The sequence below is a fragment of the Crocodylus siamensis genome, chromosome 11 (genome assembly GCF_052110815.1).
Source record: "Crocodylus siamensis isolate JL-2025a chromosome 11, ASM5211081v1, whole genome shotgun sequence".
NCBI classification, from domain to species: Eukaryota; Metazoa; Chordata; order Crocodylia; family Crocodylidae; genus Crocodylus; species Crocodylus siamensis.
In genome coordinates, this window is record NC_143405.1 from 203,798 (window position 1) to 225,784 (window position 21,987).

The following is a 21,987-nucleotide window of genomic DNA, read 5'->3' on the forward strand; positions in this document are numbered from 1 at the left end:
CAACCTTTTTTTTTTTTTTTTTTTACATTAAAGTATTTAATTAGTGAAACAATCATTATCAATGTAACAAGCTGAAAAATACAGCAACTTGATACAAGACTGAGGTAACAAAATACTTTGCCAAAAACCTAAAGACTCCCACACAAGGGTTAAAAGTTCAGTGGTTATTATGGGTGAGACAATTCACAAGAATTATAGAAATAGTCCGTACACAAATGGCATGCAGTGGGCTGCTGGAAAATACGGCCAAAAATAGTGCAACAGGTTTCACACGAAACAAACTGAAATATAGAAATTGATTTACTATGTATTGTGACAAATAGATCATAATTGAAAACTACTGCCTATGCCTCAATTGAGTGCTATTCAGAAAACACGCATTTTGGCACTAAATTACTTTAAAGTACACACACTAATAAATTAATAAATAATATTGCCTATATATATTTTCCATCTGAACGTATTCAACCTCAAAAATGGCTACCAAGGTCCATTTTCTGCACAACTTCTGCAGCTTCCTTGTTTGATTGATGCCACTTGCCTGGTTTGTGATACCCTTTCACAGAGGTGATATTTTAATCAGTACCAATGCCTATTACTTCAGCGGCAGCTTTCAATTCACAGTAAGGGTGCCAGATACTGAGCACTAAAAAGAAAAAAACAGTAGCTAATTATAGCACTAATGCTTTATTTATATTTAATAAGAATTCATTTGAGCCTGGACAGGCTACCATTAACATTCCTGTAGTATTATGCCACTGTGAACCTTTTTACCTCATCAGACAGCAGGCAGCCACATCACAATGGTCACAGTGCCCTGCAAGGCATGTCCTCTCTGAACGCCCTAACAGTGACCAAACTGGTCTCTTTTCAGTGTGGCACTTGGGCATGTGTCAGATGCTTACGGCAAGGATTTCTGTATTGTTTGTGAACCAGGAACCTGCACTGGGGCATTGCCTACATTAGGCTAAAAGATTGGGACAGGGTAGGTTTAGCTGTTAGGGTCTCATCCATGCATTAATATAATATCCCTTCTGTGCAAGCTGGTTTCTGAACTCATGCTGAGCCATTAGAATTTGCTGGCTTCAAAAAGCTAATGTTGCAACTCCTGTTTGCACATTTTGTTGCTATGGGTAATGTGTATTTTAATCCTGGCTGCCTGAGGGGAGAGTTTATCTACACGTATGCTGTCCTCATCCTTCTACACACTCGTTTATTAGGCAGCCTGGAAGTACCAGTCTTGTAGGAGTTGACTGCTGGCTATGCATTTATCGGTCCCTCTTTGAGTTCTGCATTATGTCACAAGCAGCTTTCATTGCCTCTGACCACTGAATGGCTATTTATTCAAGATAACAGTTTGGTTCTTTATAACCCACCTTCCAAAGACATTGTACTGGGTGGACCTCTCCTCACTGTACTCCCAGAAGCTCCAAAAGCCTTTAGCAAAACGATATCCTTTAGGATAGTTAAGACCCATGTTTACTATGCAAAAGGGAAGAGGTACTGTATATTTAAACACAGTTGAGAAGTAGCCACCAAACTCCATGTAGCAGTACGTTCTGGATCTGACTTAATTCCAGCAATGCAAGGACAGGTCAGGGTCATGGACAGCTTTGCTTTACTAGTGGGTGGTGAGTTAGTGAAGGGTGAGGATTTTTAGGCTAAGTACAGACAGTCAAGAAGCCTGGGATGGAATAGAATGAACCTTTGCAGGTTAGCCTAACCTACACAGGTCGAACTGATAAGCAAGTGAACAGACATTCACTTTGGATTCTGGAAATGCAGCCACATGCTGCTGTGGCCCAGGCCAGAAGCTGGGGGGCGCTAAAGCACACCTCCCTGCTGGACTGAAGCAAACAGATTGGGCCAAGGCTAGCCCACCCACCCTGCAAGGTGGGGTTTGCTGGGAAGGTGCAAAGCAACCTGGGATGCTGGCAGACAGTGAGTTAACCTGAATCTGGAGGGGATCTGGGACAGAAGGTCAATAAACCGATTTAACCTAAATCAATTAAGTCTGATGCTACATCCATCCAGGTTTATCTTAAACCAGTTTCAGCCATTTTGAAAGAGGCTTATGCGCACTGAACTTCTGCTGTGTTACAGATCTGAACTGGTTTCCGATCACTTACACTGGTTTGTGTGTAATTTCTGTCCCTAGTCTTAAGGTTCTGGGCTTAAGACAGAACTAAACATGATAACAGTGCAGTCACAGAACGCTGCTGATTTCTTAGATACGTCTGATACGTAAGCGCACGCCCTGTAACAAATATATTCTGCTACACGTTCGCTGTCTAGCAATGCCCACGCTCCCACGAACAGTTCTAATGTGTAGCTCACTGCAGCCATCCAAACATCCTTGTCTAGGAGAATAATTCACAAATGGTCCATAAGCAGTGACACGCTGGGGACAGGGCCTCACCCTCGTCTTCCTTAAAATCTTCTGTTAGAGCTTACTTTGTCGGCAGCCCTACTCTTGGGTGGACAGCAGCTGCTGGGTTAACAGCTCCCTCTTACAGGAAGTTTCTGAAATGGCAAAAAACTACTGTTTTTGCCACTCCTCCAGCTCTGGCATCTCTTGAAGCCTCATAGATTACTTATGCCCAGATCTGTGCGAGTCCTTACACCCATCCTATCTGTCCACACAGGAGCTACTAGGAGCCGCTTTTCTTCAAAAGCTGGTCAGGTATGTTTAATTCTCAGGATGATAATGCTGTTGGTTAAAACAAAATAATACTTTATAGTCAATAGACATCATGAAATTCAACATTATAAATACGATTTTTGTAAGAGAAGCACATCTAAAATAAAAGCTGCCCAAAAATCATGATTGTGTGATATCAGTAGAGTAACCCCATGACACAGCATTTGTTCTAACACTGGGCTTTGTTCACCCAGGATTACCTCTGATTGCCCACTATCATCATACAAGGTGATGATGGTGGCTTTCAGGATTCTCCCACCCAACTCACAATCTCAGCCCGTGCATGGGGAGCTGCAGGGCACCAGGGATCAGGAACATTTGAAAGCCCAGTCAAGTGCAGGATGGAGGATTTGTGCAATGACTTTTACCTTGGTCCCTGTCCAGCACGGCCTGAACACTTACTTCCTGCAGCAGAAATGGCAAGTGTTGGAAAACGGGCTGAGCTCTAAATGGAAACAGCAGAAGGCTCTGACCAGCAGGCGAGTGTCCGGGCACATGCAGGGAAAGCCCTGACGTGAGGAGGGTTTTTCTAGGAAAGAAGGTTCTTGAGAATTTCAGTTTGCTTTCTCTTTTCAGGACACTGGCTTGGGGGACTCCACACCCTGGCAGCTGCTTCAGTGTCCCTCTGCCCTGCTTTGCTCTCATCTCCATCATCCCTTCAGAAGACCAGAGGGCTTCACGACAACAGGTACCACTGCCTGGGTTCTGCATGCCACTGATGCAGGCATGCAGTGTCAGTGTGGAGATGGGGGGCATCCCCCGGGGGATGCTTAGTACCATGCAATTCAGAAGACTTGAACTGCTGCATCCATGGAACTAGAGACCTCAGATGAACAGCACCAGAATAAAAGGAAGCAAAACACATCTGCAGGCAATTACAGCACTAGTAAGAAAGCCCAGGAAAGGCTTCAACACAAAGTGAATTTAAATAGCAGTGGACCCATCACTTGTCTGGGCATTCCTCAAAATTATACTTAAAAGCAGCACAATCAAACAAAAGAAACACTAGGTTTAGTCAATTATCCTGTGCCAAAATACACATTTCCCAAATAGGTCAAATGTGAACAGCAGAATCGTCCAGAGATTTGATACAAAATTTGAGGCAGCCACATTGCCAAGCAACTCAGTGCACTTAGGTTATAAAAATGTTGTTTCACAATGTTCTATTCTAACTGACACTTTGCAGCAAGTTAACACTGTCAATCGTTTTGTGCATTAGAAAGAATTGGAAACCCAACATGGGCTAAATGTTCTTCAGTCACATAAAGCAGCTCAACAATAAAAAGAACAGTCTAAAAAAAGAATAGGCAGAAGATGTGATGCACAGTCTGTGGTCAAACATTAGTCCAGGGCAGTCTGTGACCACAGGGTTAAAGTCAAGGGCTTGAGGGTCCTCAGATCAGGACTTATCTTCAGTCTGTCTAAACTCTACTTCTGTTCAGTGCATGAGACTATATCTGGTCCTAAGGACAACATTCACTTCCTCTGCTTGTAAAAGCTGTGTCCAAATCCCTTTCAAGTTACATAGGAAAGTGCAGAACGGGCAGCTGGCTCACTTCAGGGACTGCCGCCACCTCACAGAACGACCATCCCCTCCTGCAGTTTGGCACTTGACGTCGCACAACAGACTAGAGTGAGTTACTCGAATGACATAAGGTTGGCAGGTACCTGGAAGAGAATCCAAGTCAGTCAGCAGTGGAGGACTCCAGGCCCTGCTCATGACAATGAGAAATGGTGTCAACCTACTCCACGTTGCATGTACTGCCAGGTGCTGACAGCATGACTGACCCCAGAACCAGCTCTGCTTGGGGCTGACCTGCAACATAGGCACAGGGCACTGCCCTACAACCTGGGAAGGAGCCCCAGGCTCTCAGGTGACCCTCCTTGTTCAGTGCACACTAAGGAGTTGCTGTGCTCAGTGTGGGGAAGCAAGGGAGGCCTCACATCACACCTCAACCACCACAGCTCATAGCCAGACTGGCAGAAACTCACCCCTGCCAGAGATTTCTGCAGATGTCCCAGAATGTGGAATCTCACTTGTCCCACTTTGGTCAATGAGCAAGATGAACTGTTGTGAAAATAACTTGATGTGCCTCTTTGTGCAGCCACAAGGCTCACACATGGGCTGGAGGGAGGCACCCCCATGGGCAGGGGCTTCCTGGAACTTGGGAGAGAGAGAGACAGGGCGGAAAACAGATATTAATAGCTTTACCTGAGGCCTGTTGCTTTTGCAGGCATCATCCAAATGCTTGTGCCACAGTATTGCATGAAACCTTGAACCAGTCTGAAACTTGTAAACATTGCCTACAAAATTAAAGAAATCAGAACCCTAAGTTTGTGACTGACAGATGTGCACTTTCACTAAATTATAACCTGTCAGCACAGAAGACAAGAGTTTAAGTAAATGCATCCATCTGGGTCTCAAATGCCTGGAACTCCTAGTTTCCACAGCAAGCCCTTGAGATAAGGCGGGCCCGGGGGAGCGTGTGCCCAACAGCCTCTGGGTGAGAGGTGGGAGAGCAGGGACATGCAACACACTTGATGAACACATGGATAGTGGGGCCACATAAAACTGAGGTATAATCAAAGACACCAGTCTGGGCATCCAGTCTGACCTAATTCATGGGGTGCCTGGTTTCACTTCCCCAGTGCATCCAGGCCCACCATCTGGGCTGTTTTCGGGGATGCACCCATTGTTTGTGAACCCATCTCCTTTGACAGGCCTTTATCAGTTTTGTCAGTCATCTGCACTGCTCCTCCCCAAAGCTCCTCTGCAAGTCAGAGACAGAATCCACTCCCTTTATGCTGCACGCAAGCAGAACAGGTCAGGGGATTCAGACTCTGGAGATTTAGCCCTGCTTCACTCAGGCATGAGCTGCCCCAGCTGAGTAGCAGTGGGGAGGCACGGGGCAGACACCACAGAGCAGCTGAGGGGCAGTAAAGCCCTGCCCTCTGTTAACTGCATACACTGGGGGTAACTGTGGGCCTGAGGGAACAAGAGCCACAATGGGGCTCATGACCCCATTCATACCTTCACAACTACCTGCAGGGACACCACTCCACCTTTGGGAACTGCTGATTCAGAGGTCATGTAAGCCTCTCTTGGTGGGTGACTTACTGAAGAACCACATGAAAACTACAGACCTGCAGAGAATGGGCAATGCTGGCAGCAGTGACATGCTGTGGCTTCATGCCGGCAAGTCATTTCTGCACCATCAACAGGACCTCACCAGAGCACCCTTGTGTCTCCCTTTGAATATCTGCTTCTTTATTTTCCAGTGTGGCATATTGCAAATACTGTAAACTAAAAGTGCATCAAAAGCTATTGCTCCAATCCCTGCCACTAGTGTGTAACGCACAGAAGGGACATCACAGAGCACTACCTTTATCAGGGTTGTTGAGCTGGAAAATATCCGGGTGTTCAGGATCATCAGGCAGTGCCACCATCCAGCCCACAATAGAGACTTTTTTACCAGGGGTAGATTTATACTGGAAGAGGCAGACAAAAGTGATGGAATTAGCAGTTGTGCAGTTAGGCACTGGGTGGACTGCAGGTCGATATGCCAGCTGGGGACAACCATGTCTGCTCAAATGCACACTCCTAGTAGTACTCCCTAGAACAAATTTTGTGTTTCTTTACTTACATGTTTTCTTTCTGTGCCTCTTAATGACTTTGCTCCGAAGTAAAGAAGGGTTGATCCTGAGAGTGTAACCCAGTATCTAGTCCATGAGGAGAGCTGAATAAGGAAGGAGGAAATGGGAGGAAGTATTAGTGTGCTTAGATGCTCTGAATGTCAGCAAACTATGAAGCACCAGCAGGATTGCCTATACAAAGGGCAGGAGTTTTGGGGTGGAGACTGCTAGGGCCTGAGTCTCTGCCCGAGTACTTCAGCATTGTTCCCTCCATGTTGGTGGTTGTAAGACTGCCTGAAGGAGCAAAGAAAACCCAGACTGTCCAGCTGTCTTTTGACAGAAATCCCTGGACTGATCATTTCAGAGCAGGGTGCTGTGCTGCCCTCACCTGGACACAGCTGATGCCTTCTGCAGTCTGACCAATTTAATTTATCATGCAGCTATTCTACAGTTCTTCAGACCTAGGCGTAGCCCTGAGTGTTGCACACAAAACCCTGTAAGCATCCAAGGCAATCTGAAAACTTCTAAGACTGGAGTCTGCTTAGTTTCCACTGCATTATTTTCTCCTGCTCCCCACAAACAAGGACCAGGGAAGAGTCCCTTGAATTTAGGCATGTGAAGGGCCTGAGTGCTTGGGTGGAGAGGGCCAGATCCCTGGGGTCCTCCATGAGCCTCCTGAGAGCCAGTCTGTCCTGCTTCACTGAGACACAAGCCCTTGGTCCCCACCAAGGAGAAGGATCCTATAGCCATGGATGCTAACAAGCCCTAGCCAGCTGATGTTACAGAGAGCTGCTGGCCTCTGGCCCTTGTGTCCTGGCCCAGCAGTGTCACTACCAGCCTCTCAGAGAGACCAGCTGCACAGCAAGCACTGGGGGAAGGGGAAAAAATCTGGCTCTCACTCTTGAACAGCAAGTGGTTTTGCAGCAGAGCAGAGAAACAACATAGTGGCCTGCTTCCTGGAGAAAATTTACTGTGCTGCCTGACCTGGCCCAGCACTGCAGTCTGGAGCCAGCACAGCCGTTATCAATGTAGGATCACTGTGAAGGTCCAACTTACAGTAGGTTTCTTGCCTTCTTTCAGCAATGTTTTCCTCTTCAATGGCCCTTCCATGGTAATGACTCCTGTGGACGTCCCTATCACGCAGCTGCAGGCTCCTGTTGGGCTGAGACACACATGGCATGCACCGAGGTGAGCAGACAGCAGAATAAGTTGTTTTCCCTGGCACTGGCTGGTGTACACAGCATCATCCAACAACTTGGTTTGGGGACACCTGCTTTTCAGAAATATCTAAACAACCAGAACCAGTACGTCTAAAACTGGCGGTGTACTGCAGAAGCCTGGAGAAACCCTGGAAGCGCCATGCTATGCTGAGCTACAGGCACATGGTAATCAATCCAGAAACAGGGAACATTTACCCAGAAGACCTGAAGCTCGGGATCGTACTGTTACTGTGCATAGCACACTCATGTACACTTGCATGTGGGGACACAAACACCCAGCCCATGCAGTTCTGTTCCAGCAATACTATACAGCAGTTCACCAATATGTGTTGGCCTTTCCCACAACCACTTCCCAGCTGCCATCTCCTGCTCCAGTCTCAGTTTCTCCACCATCATCTCTCCGCTGCTTGTCTCAACCTCTCCCTGCACAGCCAGTCCCAGTCCTCATTCTGCCCCTCAGTTCCTTGCCAGGTTTATTTTCTCCACCTTTCATACTGGCTCTTGGTTCCAGTTTCCTTCCAGCACTGCCCCTGATCTGTTTGCCCCATTCCCCCTGGCTCCCAGTTGCACTCTGCTTGTCCAGCCAGTTCTAGCCTCCAGTCCCCAGGCCCTAGCTTAATCTTTGTCTTCCCTCTCTTCAAAGCAGCCAGCCTCCAATGTCATGCTGCCTGGGTGCCAGATTTGGGGAGCCACTGATAGAAGAGAAGCACAGGAGAAGCAGGCTCCTTTGCTCTTAGTTCCAGCACCCAGCCCCACCTCAGCCCAGAGGAGCTGGGAGCAGACAGACACTACCAGGAATATTTTGTTCTGCCCCCACAGCTGGTACAGGCTCAGTCACACTATGGATCAGCAGTATGCTCTGTCTGAGCACATGCAGGAGCTATCGGAGGCTGCAGCATGCCCAATGAAGGCAGAATCATCAGAGTTTTAAGTTGCTTAAATCAGACTTTTCTTCTGAACCCATGTGAATCATGACTTTTTAAAAGTTTTGTATGTAGGCCAAAACCAGGCAGTTTCACAGGGACAGCTCCAAAACTTATAGTTTTCAAAGTAGAGTTTTTGGAACATAAGCAGATAATGTTCTGGAAAATGGCTGAACTGCTTTGGGTGAAAATTAAAAATAGTCAGCCAGAGGCATGCATTTGGTATGGAAAATTTCTGCTCAAATGCTGTAATTTTGGGAAAGTTCTAAACAACTGAAAACACCTGTAATGAGAACTGTTGGGCAACCTTAATTACAGGCACTGCTACCAGCTCTGCCTATTAAACCATATGGGATTAGACTCCATGAGATACTATATCAGCTAGTTTACTTAGCCACCGTGAAACACAACTACTTCAGCTGTGGATTTTGAAGCATACAGAGCCCTACACAGTGGGACTGATTCTTCACAGCCTTGCAAAACAGTTTTAAAACATGATCCGGTAGCATTTTCTACCCACTTGGCACAGATTCAACTAATTATCCACAGTGTCAGGCTGCGGTGATTTAAGCCTGGAAAAGCGATGCTCAGTTTTTGTGGGCTGCTTCTGCAAAGTCAGATGCTAGCACCAACCACTGGAAACACAGGAAATGGTGAGTGAATGAACACAGTGAGTAAACAGTGAAGCTAACGTATTTCAGAAGTTCATGGGACAACACGGATTTTGTAACTTTATCCTGACAGAATGCAAAAAAAGATTCTGGCTTCTGGCAAAGCTGAGCAGATGGCAGGGTAGATCTGCACTGTCTAGATAACTGCCAGTAAATTATATATATAAGGATAAGCTTTTGTGAGCTGGACATATGGGCAGTGCCCCTAGCCCCGCTCCCCTCAAATAGCTCATTTTGGGGAGAATTACAATGCACTTGCTCTAACTTTGCACTTTGTCACTTTAAACTGTAAGTGGAGCATTTTTCCCCCCAAAAATTCAAGGGCCTGAACCTGTTTCCATGGAAGCAATATTTTACCATTTTGCTATTTTATTTCTCTTGCTTCTTGGACCATACAACTCAGGGTAACAGAAGCACTTACAAAACTTGTGGTTTTGGCACTATAAATTGTGGAAACAAAGAAATCTAGTCTGACCTGCTGCATTGTAAAATAAGTGCAACATTCACTTTATAACGGAGGACATCAAAAAATCACTTGTGAGATACCCACCATGTGGAAACCATCATTGATGAAGAGGCGCTGGGACAGCGCATCTAGCATATTGCTTTGCATTAGTTTCATACCTCCTACCAGAGGCCAAACCTGTACAAAATTAGCATGATATGCCTACAATCTCTCTGACTTTACCAGACAATATGGAATTAGTATTTCTAGTTTAAATCAGAAATAGTGACAGCAAAGGGTCAAAAACCCACCCTTTTAATTACTCTCTGCAATTAATGATTTTCTAAAAGCTAAATTCAGCAAAAAGAGCATCCAATTTTCATGGCAAACCTGCTGAAGAAATAGCATGAAAAGCCCTAACCATTCAGGTTCTGCAGCATGGAAGCTGGACATATGTATTAGTTTTAGCACCTAAACTCCCTTCCTTCCCCTAGATAAGAAGATATGACTCCTATTAGCATTACCAGAATCTTTGTGCAGAAATGAAAGGGAAAAATAGACCTCTGAGGGTTGCCACAATCGCACAATGACAGTTTTAAAGAGAAGTTGTATTTGGTTTCCTGAAGGAAAACACAAAGATACAAATGAGAATTCATGACTGCACGCAAACAAACAGACCCGCCACCCAGCTGTACCTGTAGACACAGCTTCGACTTCGCGGAGAACTCCGAATCGGTACCCGCCAGTTGGGCCCCAGCGTGGCGTACAGCCGACCCCTGCGCGGAAATTCAAACGTGAGTTCTTTTCTAATAACAACGCTATGGAAAGCACCACCAAAGTCGCATGTGACACAGACAGAGGGAACAATGCTCTATGGACAGCAGCACACCTCGGGAACGGAAAACATTTCAGTTGCATATCTTCAATTTAAAAAAAGAAGCACATTATTTCCCCCATCTGTAAGTTCAGAATGTGTTTATGGGAGCAAATCTATGTGAATGGACCAACAGAGTCAGACGCAGGCTGGGATTTAACATGGCAGATGCAGCTGACATTTAAGAATGGAAAATAATTCCGTGCCAACAAGTTTGTAAAGCTGTTGTCCATTGCTCAGACTGTACATTTCCTTTTACCTGGACGTATTTCTGCTTTTATGTCTAAGAAGCTACCATCCCAGACTGCTCTGTGTTATCCATGTGTTCCTTTATATTTCATTTTTGTAATGATATAAGCAACGAGACATATACAGGTATATGTCACAGTTATGTTATTTAGGACACCTCAGCTGCTATGTGACTATATGCCATCCTTGAAATGGTATAGCTCAGTGATACCTAGTGAGGTGGCAGTTCATAAGGAGTACTTTGGACACGTATGAAATGTATAACTGGGGACCCTTACTGCTTCTGCCTGAAAAGCATTATAAACTTGGGGGAGGATATCTTGCAAGAGTTCTGAAATGACTGGGCACCAAGTGGTCAAGGGATTTAGTCATTTTAGCTTCTGTATCTAGCATAAACCAGGAAACAACCCAGACTTCCTGCAACATCTTATCTGAGAGCTGGAAACTGGTTCCTTGTATTCAGTGCTCCTGTACCATCTGTACTGAAAGCAAGCAACTCCAAATCAGCTCAGGAGCACACATGAGCTCTGATTATAAGGTTTGTTGTTTAAAAAAATATATATATACACATTAACATTTATGACTAGGATTTAAATCAATATTAAATATCCTGTTGGGATATTTAATATGTTTGGCATCATTTCAGTCACTTGTGATCACAACATTTTGTGTCTGTCTGGGTTCTGATATTACCTTCCTCCTATAACTGCATGTTAATCCACGGTTGAGATTACTTCTAAAAGCACAGCACCCAGGCAGAAGGCAAAAGGTTTCGGCAGAAGCCCAAGCTCTTTCAAATTTAGGAACGACATTTCCTTAGCTGAGCTTACGATCTGCAGAACGTGAAGGTTCTAAGCTCTTTTAAGCCACGACAGAGGAGATTTGTCATGTCAAATGCACGTTCCCTGTGGTCTGCATCACTGTAGTATAAACACCTAGGACGCTTCCTCTTATTAAGCCAACCATGAGCCCCATTCAACAGAAAACTGGGCGTGTATAACTAGAGGAACATTGTCCTTCTAAGAATTAACCCTACAGCTGGTTATACAAGTCAGTTACACAAAGGGCAAGTTAAATACACAAAGGAGACCTTAATTCCAATCTTTCATGTTCTTCTCATGGAGATTTTTGAGAATAATGTAAATTTTTATAGGACAGTTTAAAGAAAATGGAATAAACAGTAAAACGAAGTCTGCTATTTTATAGGTGTGGTGCAATACAGTCGGCCTTGGAAGGCACATGCTAGGGATCCTTCTTGCACACACGCACGCATGCACTGCTGCCCTGTACTGATATAAATACCTGAGACTCATCTGCATCTACAGTAGTCATTTTGGGAGTTCACTCATAGTTCACCAAGCAGAAGCCTGTCTAGACTGCTGGGTTTTGTATTCTGCACTGCACTGAAGTGGCTAGTTTATAGCCGAGGCTACTTGCAGCAATGACAAGTCACACTCATTGGAAGCCCTAGTAGATACGTTACCCGTAACTCTGTAGTAATGCAGCTTCACCAGGAGAGCTGTGCAAATAATTGATTTTTCAGTTTATTCGATATACTAAAAAACTGGAAACCTTTTTCCCTTCATTCACCTAAAATGCAAAATATCAAGGTTTTTTCATGCCAAAGTTAAAGACAAGAATCCCAAACTATAACAATTTTTCCCAGGGTGAATAAACATTCCATTTGACCCAAAATGAAATGTTTACAGTTTATGGCTCAGGTGGCCCCATCTCCTGCTTATATTAAAATAAACTACGCTATAAAACAAAAGATCATTTCTAACTGAGAAGTAAAAATGTACCAGTTAAAAATACTGAAACAAAGAATTTTTAATTTGACTAAATTATTTTTTCCAATTTTGGTCCAAATTATTTACTGAGTTTAACTCAAATGTGTGAATAGTTTTGGTCATTTCAACACTGCATTCGTAAGAAAATAAAATAGCTGTCCAAAAAATGTAGCTAGCTCAATTCAGAAGGGAAATGCTAGTGTGATGCTTTCAACAATGACAGTTTGGAACAGATTCTAGAGTGTTAAATTAACAATTCACTTTACAGAGAATTCAAAATAAACCAACCTTTGGACTGTTAAGCCAGTCTACTAGAATAAATAAACATTACATTCATTTCCTCAAGAAAAGGTGCTTGCATTTTAAAGCATACGTTACTCTTCAAAAACAATCCTGTCTGCATGTCGCAATGAATGTTCCTTCTCAATATAAAATGGAGGGAGATGAATTTCGGTAGTAGCTTACATATGAGTTAGTTCTCCGCAGACCAAATTTCTTATAATCTCTTTCCTATTTGTAGAGTTTCAAGAATAGCTGGAGCTGGGCATCTTACCCATCGCCTTTTATACTTTTCAAATCAAAACTAGTGTGATCTTGATTTTTATGCATATTTACTTTCATTTACCACTAAGAGTACTGTTTGGATATGAGGATTCAGGGAAACAACTACATGCCTGCCTGGTTTGCTTTTGTGTATACTAGAATTAGGCAACGGCCCCAGTATAATGATGATGAGGTTTATTGATAATCGTGCTTTAATTATGTGAATTCAGAAAGTCCTGCAAATAACAGGACAATCTCTTTTCTGCCCCCCGCCTTCCCAGCCAAGGTATGGGAGAAGCAAAGCAGATGTGCTGCCCCCACTCATTGATATTTCTTGTGAAGAAGAATGGGAAGGCAGAGGTGGAAAGGAACTAAGCGCCTGCTTGGACAGAGTCAGGAAAATGTTCCTGGTATGCACCACGTCTGGTTATTCAGACTGGTTATTACACATTCATGGCACAGGCTCCAATTGTAACATTTCCTATTCTCACTGCAATCCCGAGGGAGAATTTTGCTGTGCAGTGCAACCGGGCAAAGTCCTCTTGCGTTGTCTCTCTGTTTCGACAAGCCGGCGTATTCTGGCATGATGAGCTGAGCAGCAGGCCCAGAGCTTGGGCCTCACAGACTGTACGACCAGGAAGGGACTATGATGAACATCTGGCTTCACCTCTGGCCTGACACAGACCAAGGAACTTCACCACTTGATTCACACTACAGCAGGTTGCTTCAGAAAGACTTCCAGGCTTGACTGAAAGGCCTGAGTGAAGCAGCAGCCCCTGTTGTTGGTAAAATGTTTCAGATTGATTCCCTTTGCAGTGTTACCAAGACACATGGTACTCTTCTGCCAAATTTCACTTTCCAGTCACTCAACCTCAGATTGCTTTGGTTTGCTAAATTACAGAGCCTTTTTCTATCAGACATGTTCACATGCACTTCTAGATATCGTATGGCAGATCTGTATGGCGCAAGGAAGCATTTCTTCCGCAAGAGCAGGCTCCACAGCCAGATACAAGATAGCTGTGTTTGTATGGCTTGGCACTTGCATTAATTAGCTCTGCTGAGACACAGGATTGATTAGCTCCAGTTCAACACTGTGCGAACATACCTGTCCTGTTTCTGGTTGAGAAACCAGCACATGCAGAGGTGGCTTGGGGCTGTCCCTGCAATGGTTGCCATGCTCCATGTAGACATGCTCCCACTTTGATAACAGGTGCCCTCATCCCTCTAAGGGTAATAATCTGGAACAGCTTCCAGCAGCAGCTCTGGGGGCTAAAGCCCTGGGGGTTTCAAGGTGGAGCTTTGTCAGCTCAGGGAAGGGATGCAGCTGGCTGCCTCTGTCAGGACTTCTGAGGTGCCCTTCTGAGCCATTCACTTTGCCTTACTAATGAAGCAGTACTTAGGTGATAGTTATAGGAACAGAATCTGCTCTCCCTGCTTCCCCTTACTGACCATGACTTCAATTTTGAATAATCTCAGACTAAATTATGATACTTAGGTTGCATTTGTTCCAAAGGCTGTCTGTTTCTAAAATTAGTGGATCAATCATTTGATACAGAATTTCTTGTTTCAGACATTTTCACATTATTGAAATATCCCAATTCTGGCAGTTGCAAAACAGCGTATTAGCACCTACATAAACTGTAATTCCACGTGATGTGAAGACAATGAGTTATAACTCACCTTTCAAGCCCCGAAGACAGCTCCTCACTAAATTCTGAGCTTTCACTACTACCTAGAAAAGGATGAATACAGGTAAGTGAATCGGTTAAGGAAATTTAAAATCCAAGAACCTGGATTTCTTGGAAAATTGTGCAGTTCCCACGCTATCATGTAATATTTGAGCTACGTCTTAGTGAATGCAAACTTTCAAGATGAAGATAAAATCTGACACAGGAAGAAGCTTGCAAGCTCCTTTCCATTTACAATGCAGTTTTGATGAACAAGGTGGCTGCTGCTGCTGTGTTTTAAATATCAGAAATTTCAATACATTCCTTTTTTACTTTTCCTTTCAGAACCTCCAAGCTGCCAGGAGACAAATCCAATCAGGCCTGCAAAGTGACTTTTGATATTTTCAAGACCCCAACATGTAAACAAGCATTATAACGCAGTTCTAGGAGGCAAGACCACGGCTTTCTTTCTATCAGCTGGCAGAGTGTATAACGGGGAGGATGCTCAAGCCATATGTACTTACTTGAGGCACTGCAAATTAGCCAGAGCCCATTTACAGCTCTGGCCCCCTTAAATCACTCCTCTCTTGTACCTACCCTGGCAGAGCCCGGTGACTGAGATACATATACAGAAACAGGCCCCACCTGTCCATGGCTGAGCTGCTAATGTTTAGTATATTCCAGAAAATCTGTCTCTCCACCCCACATTTATCTTTTGGTCAAGAACTTAGAAATAATTCTAGTTTCAAGATCTTATTGCTTGAGTGAAAGTCCTTCAGTCTCCTCTCTACTATACAGACAGGCTAGGTCACATAAGAAAGTGACTTTCTATCGCCAACCCTACAGATTATTTGTGATGCACTCACTACTGCAAGACCCTGCTGACACCACTCTCTCTCTTCTGCAGAGTCCTATTGACCCAGATAAAGTTTCACACCAGTCAGAGTTCCTTGCTACTAGCAAACCTGCAAGTGGAGGTAAGCAGAGTTTGATGATTTAGCCTCTGGCTGAAACAATACAGACTTCCAGTTTGATGTGGTCATGAGGTGGCTTGGCAAGTGAATCTGGGACTGTGCCCACCAACAGCAAGCTTAAACCTTCTGCAGCAGCACAGTGAAGAAGTCAGTTGAAAAAGAATAACTTTTCAGCTTCTGCTTCCACTGACTGTTCTCACAAACCTGAACTGGGACTCAACTAGCAGGCCATACTCATTAATGTAGACGAGATGAATTAGGGTGGATGTTAGATGGAAATTACTCTGAGGATGGTTCAGCACTGAACAGATCAGGGTGGGGTGGTGGGGAGTGCAGTCTCTCCCACGGAGGAAGTTTTTAAGAGAAGGTTAGACAAGGTTTTAGCCAGGGACAACCCTTCCCTGGGCAAGGGGTTGCATTAGATAGTTTCATTGTTTCTAGGGTCGGAAGGGACCTGAGCAGATCATCCAGTCCGACCCCCTGCCATGGCAGGAAAGAGTACTAGGGTCAAACAACCCCAGCAAGATGTGCATCTAGCCTTCTCTTAAACACCCCCAGGGTAGGAGCCTGCACCACTTCTCTTGGAAGTTGGTTCCAGACCCTAGCCGCCCTGACCGTGAAGTCGCGCCTCCTGATATCTAGCCTAAACCTGCCCTCTGCCAGCTTGTGACCGTTATTCCTGGTCACTCCTGGCAGTGCTCGGGGAAACAGTGACTCCCCCAATGCCTGCTGGTCCCCCCTGGCATTTTTATAACAGGCCACTAGATCCCCCTCAGCCTTCTCTTGTGGAGGCTGAACAGGTTCAGGTCCCGCAGCCTCTCCTCGTAGGGCCTGCCCTGCCGCCCCTGACCATGCGAGTGGCCTCTTCCGGACCCTCTCCATGCTGGCCACATCCCTCATGAAGTGCGGCGCCCAGAACTGGACGCAGTCCTCCAGCTGCGGCCTGACCGGTGCCGCATGGAGGGGGAGGATCACCTCCCTGGACCTGCTCGAGATGCATCTGTGGATGCAGGACAAGGTGCGGTTGGTCTTCCTGACCGCGTCCCCACACTGCCGGCCCATGTTCATCTTGGAGTCAATGATGACCCCCAGATCCCTTTCCGCCTCCGTGCTGACAAGAGGGGAGTTCCCCAACCTGTAGGTATGGTGCCAGTTGTTTCTCCCCAGGTGCATCACCTTGCACTTGTCTGTGTTGAATCCCATCCTAGTCTCGTCTGCCCACCCTTGTAACCTGTCTAGGTCTGATTGTATCCTGTTGCATCCTTCCAGTGTGCCCACATCCCCCCACATCTTAGTGTCATCAGCAAATTTGAACAGGGTGCTTTTTACCCCCTCATCCAAATCGCTGATGAAGATGTTGAACAGCGCGGGCCCGAAGACCGAGCCCCGGGGGACCCCACTGCCCACGTCCTTCCAGGTTGAGAAGGACCCATCCACTACCACCCTCTGGGTGCGGCCCTCCACCCAGTTGGCGACCCATTTGGCTGTGTGGGTGTCTACACCACAGCCCCCCAGTTTCTTAATGAGATGACCTCTTGGCATTCCTTCCAGCCCCATTTGTCTGTGATTCTAAGGCTAGAAACAGGGACAAAGCTTTTTATTTTGGAATCCTACAGCCTGTTGTTTTTGTGAAATATCCCAATTAACACTTTGTCCCAGGACAACAGCAGCTAATTCCAGTTAACTGCCATTCAAGTTGAGTGTGTAAACGACTGTCCCACACCTGTTTTGATACTTGTCAGAGCTTGGGAGAATCAGCCTCAGGATAAACCCAATGTCAGCTCAGCGCAGATGGCAGGCTTTGGAAGGCATGCTGGGTTGAGGGAGTAACTTCCTGAAAACTGCAAAGTTTAATAAACCCCAGGTTACCGTAACCATAAGAGCATCTCTTATCAATGCTGCTCTTTCCTCTTCTTTGCTGCAGTTTGCTCATGTGATGTTATTTCCTACCCCATCGTGCCTTCATTATAAGACAGACACAGGTAAACCTTACTTTGTTTTAATGAAGGCTAGCAAAACTTGTTAATTTTACTCTACTTTCTAAGCAGGTCTTTCCAGTAGGGGCATTCCTTTTGCAAATACAGCTCTTGGACTAATCCTCTTTTGGCTGATGAAGAGTATTGGACATACACAGCCTGACCAAGGGCAGAACATCCTCCTGCCATCTCCATCCTGCTCTAGCAAAACCAGCGCGAGGGGTGAGGATAGACAGACACTACACAGAAGCTGAGCGTGCAACTGAGAAGCAGTTCAATCTACTGCACCGCCTCCCACAAAAGTACCAGTCTTTGCTCAAAAGCTTCTGTGCTTCTGCAGTGTGAGGGGCACCGTGAAGCCACAGACACACAGGAGCAGATAGTTCACCCCCGACATTGATCTTACCGATGGAAATGCCATTGGTGAAAACCGAGTTGAGCGTGTGGTTTCGGACAGGACTGTGGGACTCCAGGACACTGTCGTCCAGCAGGTGGCGCGGTTTCTCTGTCGGGAACGTCGCGCTTTTACTTTCAACTACGCTGAACTGACACATCATACTGGAAAATTGGAAGAGAAAAAGATGTGAATGCTCTTATGTAATCTGATAACATCCATTCACTCCTGCTTTTTCCACTCAGACTCTGTCTCACCACACAACGACCATAAACGTCAATAAGCTCTTAAGTAGCAGGCAGTAAAATGGGAGTTCTCACATTTTCCTACCACTTGTTCATATGGTGCTACAAATACCTTGACAAAGCCTTGGATTTCAGTGGCCTATACAGTCAATAAAGGTACCTGTGCAGATGGGAATGCATGCCTTTGCTTTTGTTTGGTCAGGCTATTCACTGCCAGAAACTGTGTGATCTAGTGGTTATAGGCAGGTAAGGGCAGGAGACAAAGTGATCCTGAGCTAATCCATGGCTAAATGTTTCTCAGCTAACCTAAACTAATGCACAGGCACAGTGGGACCTGGGGACCTCCTCTTTCTTAATCCATCCACTTGTGGTGTATGTGGGAACCTTCACTGAAAAGCAGATGTTGTCACCGAGCTGCAATTTCCTGGGCAAACGGTAAAGAAAGAACATCTCTCACCCATACTCTTCAGCTAATATAGTGCAAAAGGCCACAACTTTCCTCAACATCAGACTGTGATGTTGCCAAACAGACTGTGAATTTCCTTGGATGGCTTAGCTGAAAATCTGTTATGCACATCAGACACCCACCCAAGCCAAAGTGGAAAGGGTAAGAATGGCACTGCTGAGCTCTGCCAGCTTCTTCTGGCATTAGCAGAAGGCATAGCACTCATCCAGCAACAAACCAGTGTCAAGACATCTTTGGGGAAAACCCTGGAGCACACAAGCAATGCCTCAATCCTCCTATGGCACTAGGAATGGGAAAGGGAGATAAGAAAGAAGCCATCTAAAATATCTACAAGCCATCAAGATCTTGGTTTGTTTGTTTGCTTGTTGGGGAAGGCTTGGGGGATTTTTTCCTCTCTAATGTAATGGATGGCCGGTGGCTGAGGCAGACTGGAGCACCCACTTGTTTCCCAGACTGTGGCTCTTCCGATGTCTTGGTACAGGAGGAGTTGGAAGACTGGCTGCCACAGAGGCATCAGGACAAGTTGGTCTTCTATTGAACCTCATGGTTGCTGACACCTCTAATGGACCTAAAAACAGAGATAAATTAATACTGAACTGATGCAAAGAACAGAAATTCCAGGACTGGCTTGTTTACTTTGGAGAAGGCTTGAAGACCTACCAGAGAGTCTCAGCAATAAGATAAGAGATGGTGAAGCAGCCACTGCTTAAACCTGGGAGTTGCAGACTTTGTAAGGCAGCTGCATTATGAAATAGCAGTTCTGACTCTGGGGTGCACCATCCATTTCCATTGAGGATCCATCCAATTAAAGCAAAATGGAAGTGGAAATCATTTCTCAAACAATCCTGTACATATTCTGAGTGACAAACTCCCACAAAACGTCTTGGCCCCTTCACAACAGCTGGATTTGCCGAAACATAAAACATACAGCCTTAAAGCAGTTTGTACTTCGGGTGCAAGCAGGAATGTCTAACAACATATGTTCTGAGTTTGGTTCACAGCCCTGTTCAACTGTAAACAGTTTGCTCATATTGACTCATAGCACAAGCATCTGAGGGAACGTGGGGACTTCTCATGTAGCTTACAGCCAGACAGATGTGTTACTTCTCAATTATCCGTAAGCTTTGGGGCTTGAGGAAGTCTTGCTGCTAATTATTTTCTCTCATATCCCAGATTTTATCTGGGTCCATGAAAGCCATAGTGACTTTGTCAAGCTGCTCTTGTCCCTGCTCCCAAGCCCTGTCTGCAAGCAGTCCTGGCTGGGCGGCAGGGAACACACAGCTTCTTCTCATGCCATTGGAGGTACATCAGTGGACTTGAGGCTGTTATTTGTTTCAAAGTAAACAGTTATACTTCACTCTTGAAATGTCCAATTGAACTTTAACACCAGTGACCAAGGCCAGTGAGAGCCCTGCTTGTCCCCAGATTCAGCACAGCTTGAGCAGCAACAGGACAAGCTTTCCCACTGGTTACCAGAGAGCTCTCCTTGGGGACACGAGAAGAGTTTAGCATCCACAGCCCTTTACTCCCTGCTCCTTCACCAGAACGGCCCCAAAGGGGTCAGTAGCAATGGAGGTTTAATGATGTGAAAAGCCATGACCAACTCCCTCCCCTCCTCTAAAAAGAAACACCCAAAGCTTCGTGCCTCAGTGGGTGGCTGCTGGTTTAGGGACACGACTGTGAGATGCACAAGCTGGGAGTAGTGGGAATAGTTAGCAGCCATCAGAATCCACATAGGAGAGATCCTTTAAATGCTGCTCATCTTGTGAGATGGGTTTGGATAGAGGCTAGCACCAGGAACAGCCTTGCCTCTGCCTCAGCCCAGCCAGTAGCATACCTAGGGGTGGGCAAGAGGAGCACCAGCCCCGGGCACTGACTTAGGAGGGGCACCACAACTGTCCCACTGCTGTGGCACCTGCCCCCTGCAGCCACACAGCACTGCTCTTGCACGGCAGCTGGTGCAGACACATGGCACTGCTGCTGCTGCAAGAGCAAGAGCAAGCGCTGGGGTGGGCAGGGGCAGCTGGCAGGCCTCAGTACGACTCCCACCCCCTGCTCCTGCTCCTGCAACCCAGGCACGCGGCCCCTCCTGCTCCCAGAAGTGCTCCCCCATCCCCGCAGGGTTTGCCCAAGGTGCACACCCTGCCATGGAGCCCAAGGCAGAACCTGCCCCACAGCACCCGTCCTGCTCTGACCAGAGGACTCACTGCACAGACTGCATGTGAGCCAACAGACTCCCTCAAGAAAGGGCAGACCCCTGCTCCCAGGAGCGAGCTGCTGAACAGACTCAAGGCACTCTCATAAGCAGACCAGAACCCCTGCCTGCCCATTTCCAGGCTGCTGCCTAAAGTTATGTCAAACTGGGGCAGTTCCCCAGGTGTACTCCTGGAAAAAGGTTACAGATACCTATATTCCTCCATATCTTAGACTTGAAGATGCCACCACGAGCTCAGCTGTTGGTAGATCTAACTGCATTGGCTGCAACCTGTCAGCAACAGGGACCTGTCCCTACAGTGGCCAATGTCAACTGCAGGCCACGTTCGATACTGGGGTTTAATGACCAAACGAAGGTGCCTCTGGACAAGTGAGCACTGCAGAAGGAGAAATATGGAACACAACAGAGAGGAACCGAACGAACCTTTCAGACAGATCATCTAGACCACTGTCCAGTGGGTGAACACAAACGAGAGATCTGTGTTTATCTGATTTTGTTTTCTATCTTTTCTCGTACAATCCAAATGCTTTCTCTTTGCATTTGCTCCTGCTACAACCTGTTTGCCACGTCCCTGAGAACTGAAGGAACTTAACACCCAGCTGGGTGAGTCACTCTGGCACATCGTGTGGCTTCAGACAAGGTCTTCTGTGTAAAGATCAAACAAATCCCATAAAATGCATTTTTAATCATTTCTTCATCCAGAATTTCAACCATAACCACATGTGTAAGAAAGGTAGATGGAAACGAGCTTTCTGAGGTTCTGCAGTATTTCAACTAAAGGTTGATGGGTTTGGGCTCCAAGACAACCAAGAATGCCTGCTCTGCTCCTGAAGTGCCACGGTCCCATGTTCATCATGTGTCACAGTAGCTGAGGACAGATGGGAATAGATAAAGTAGTACATGACAGCAGGGCCCGTGCCCTTGGCGGGTCAGCATGCTCAAAACTCTTTGAACAGATACTTGGCTGACAGGCAAGGGCCAGTAGGCTGCTAACACTCACG

General features: G+C 46.0%; 1 protein-coding gene across 3 annotated transcripts in view; it reads right to left on the minus strand.

Annotated features, from left to right (window-relative positions):
• Positions 1-21,987, minus strand: part of RALGPS1 (Ral GEF with PH domain and SH3 binding motif 1) — a 228,681-nt gene continuing 206,694 nt past the window's right edge. For all 3 annotated transcript variants that reach the window (XM_090022095.1, XM_090022096.1, XM_090022097.1), the window contains 9 exons: positions 19,213-19,339; positions 18,073-18,224; positions 14,730-14,781; positions 10,289-10,369; positions 7,391-7,496; positions 6,346-6,438; positions 6,085-6,190; positions 4,914-5,005; positions 1-4,369 (listed from right to left, as the gene is read on the minus strand). In XM_090022095.1, coding sequence (XP_089878221.1) covers positions 4,340-4,369; positions 4,914-5,005; positions 6,085-6,190; positions 6,346-6,438; positions 7,391-7,496; positions 10,289-10,369; positions 14,730-14,781; positions 18,073-18,224; positions 19,213-19,339 — 839 coding nt within the window. In that variant the 3' untranslated portion in view covers positions 1-4,339. The remainder of the gene's footprint in view (positions 4,370-4,913; positions 5,006-6,084; positions 6,191-6,345; positions 6,439-7,390; positions 7,497-10,288; positions 10,370-14,729; positions 14,782-18,072; positions 18,225-19,212; positions 19,340-21,987) is intronic.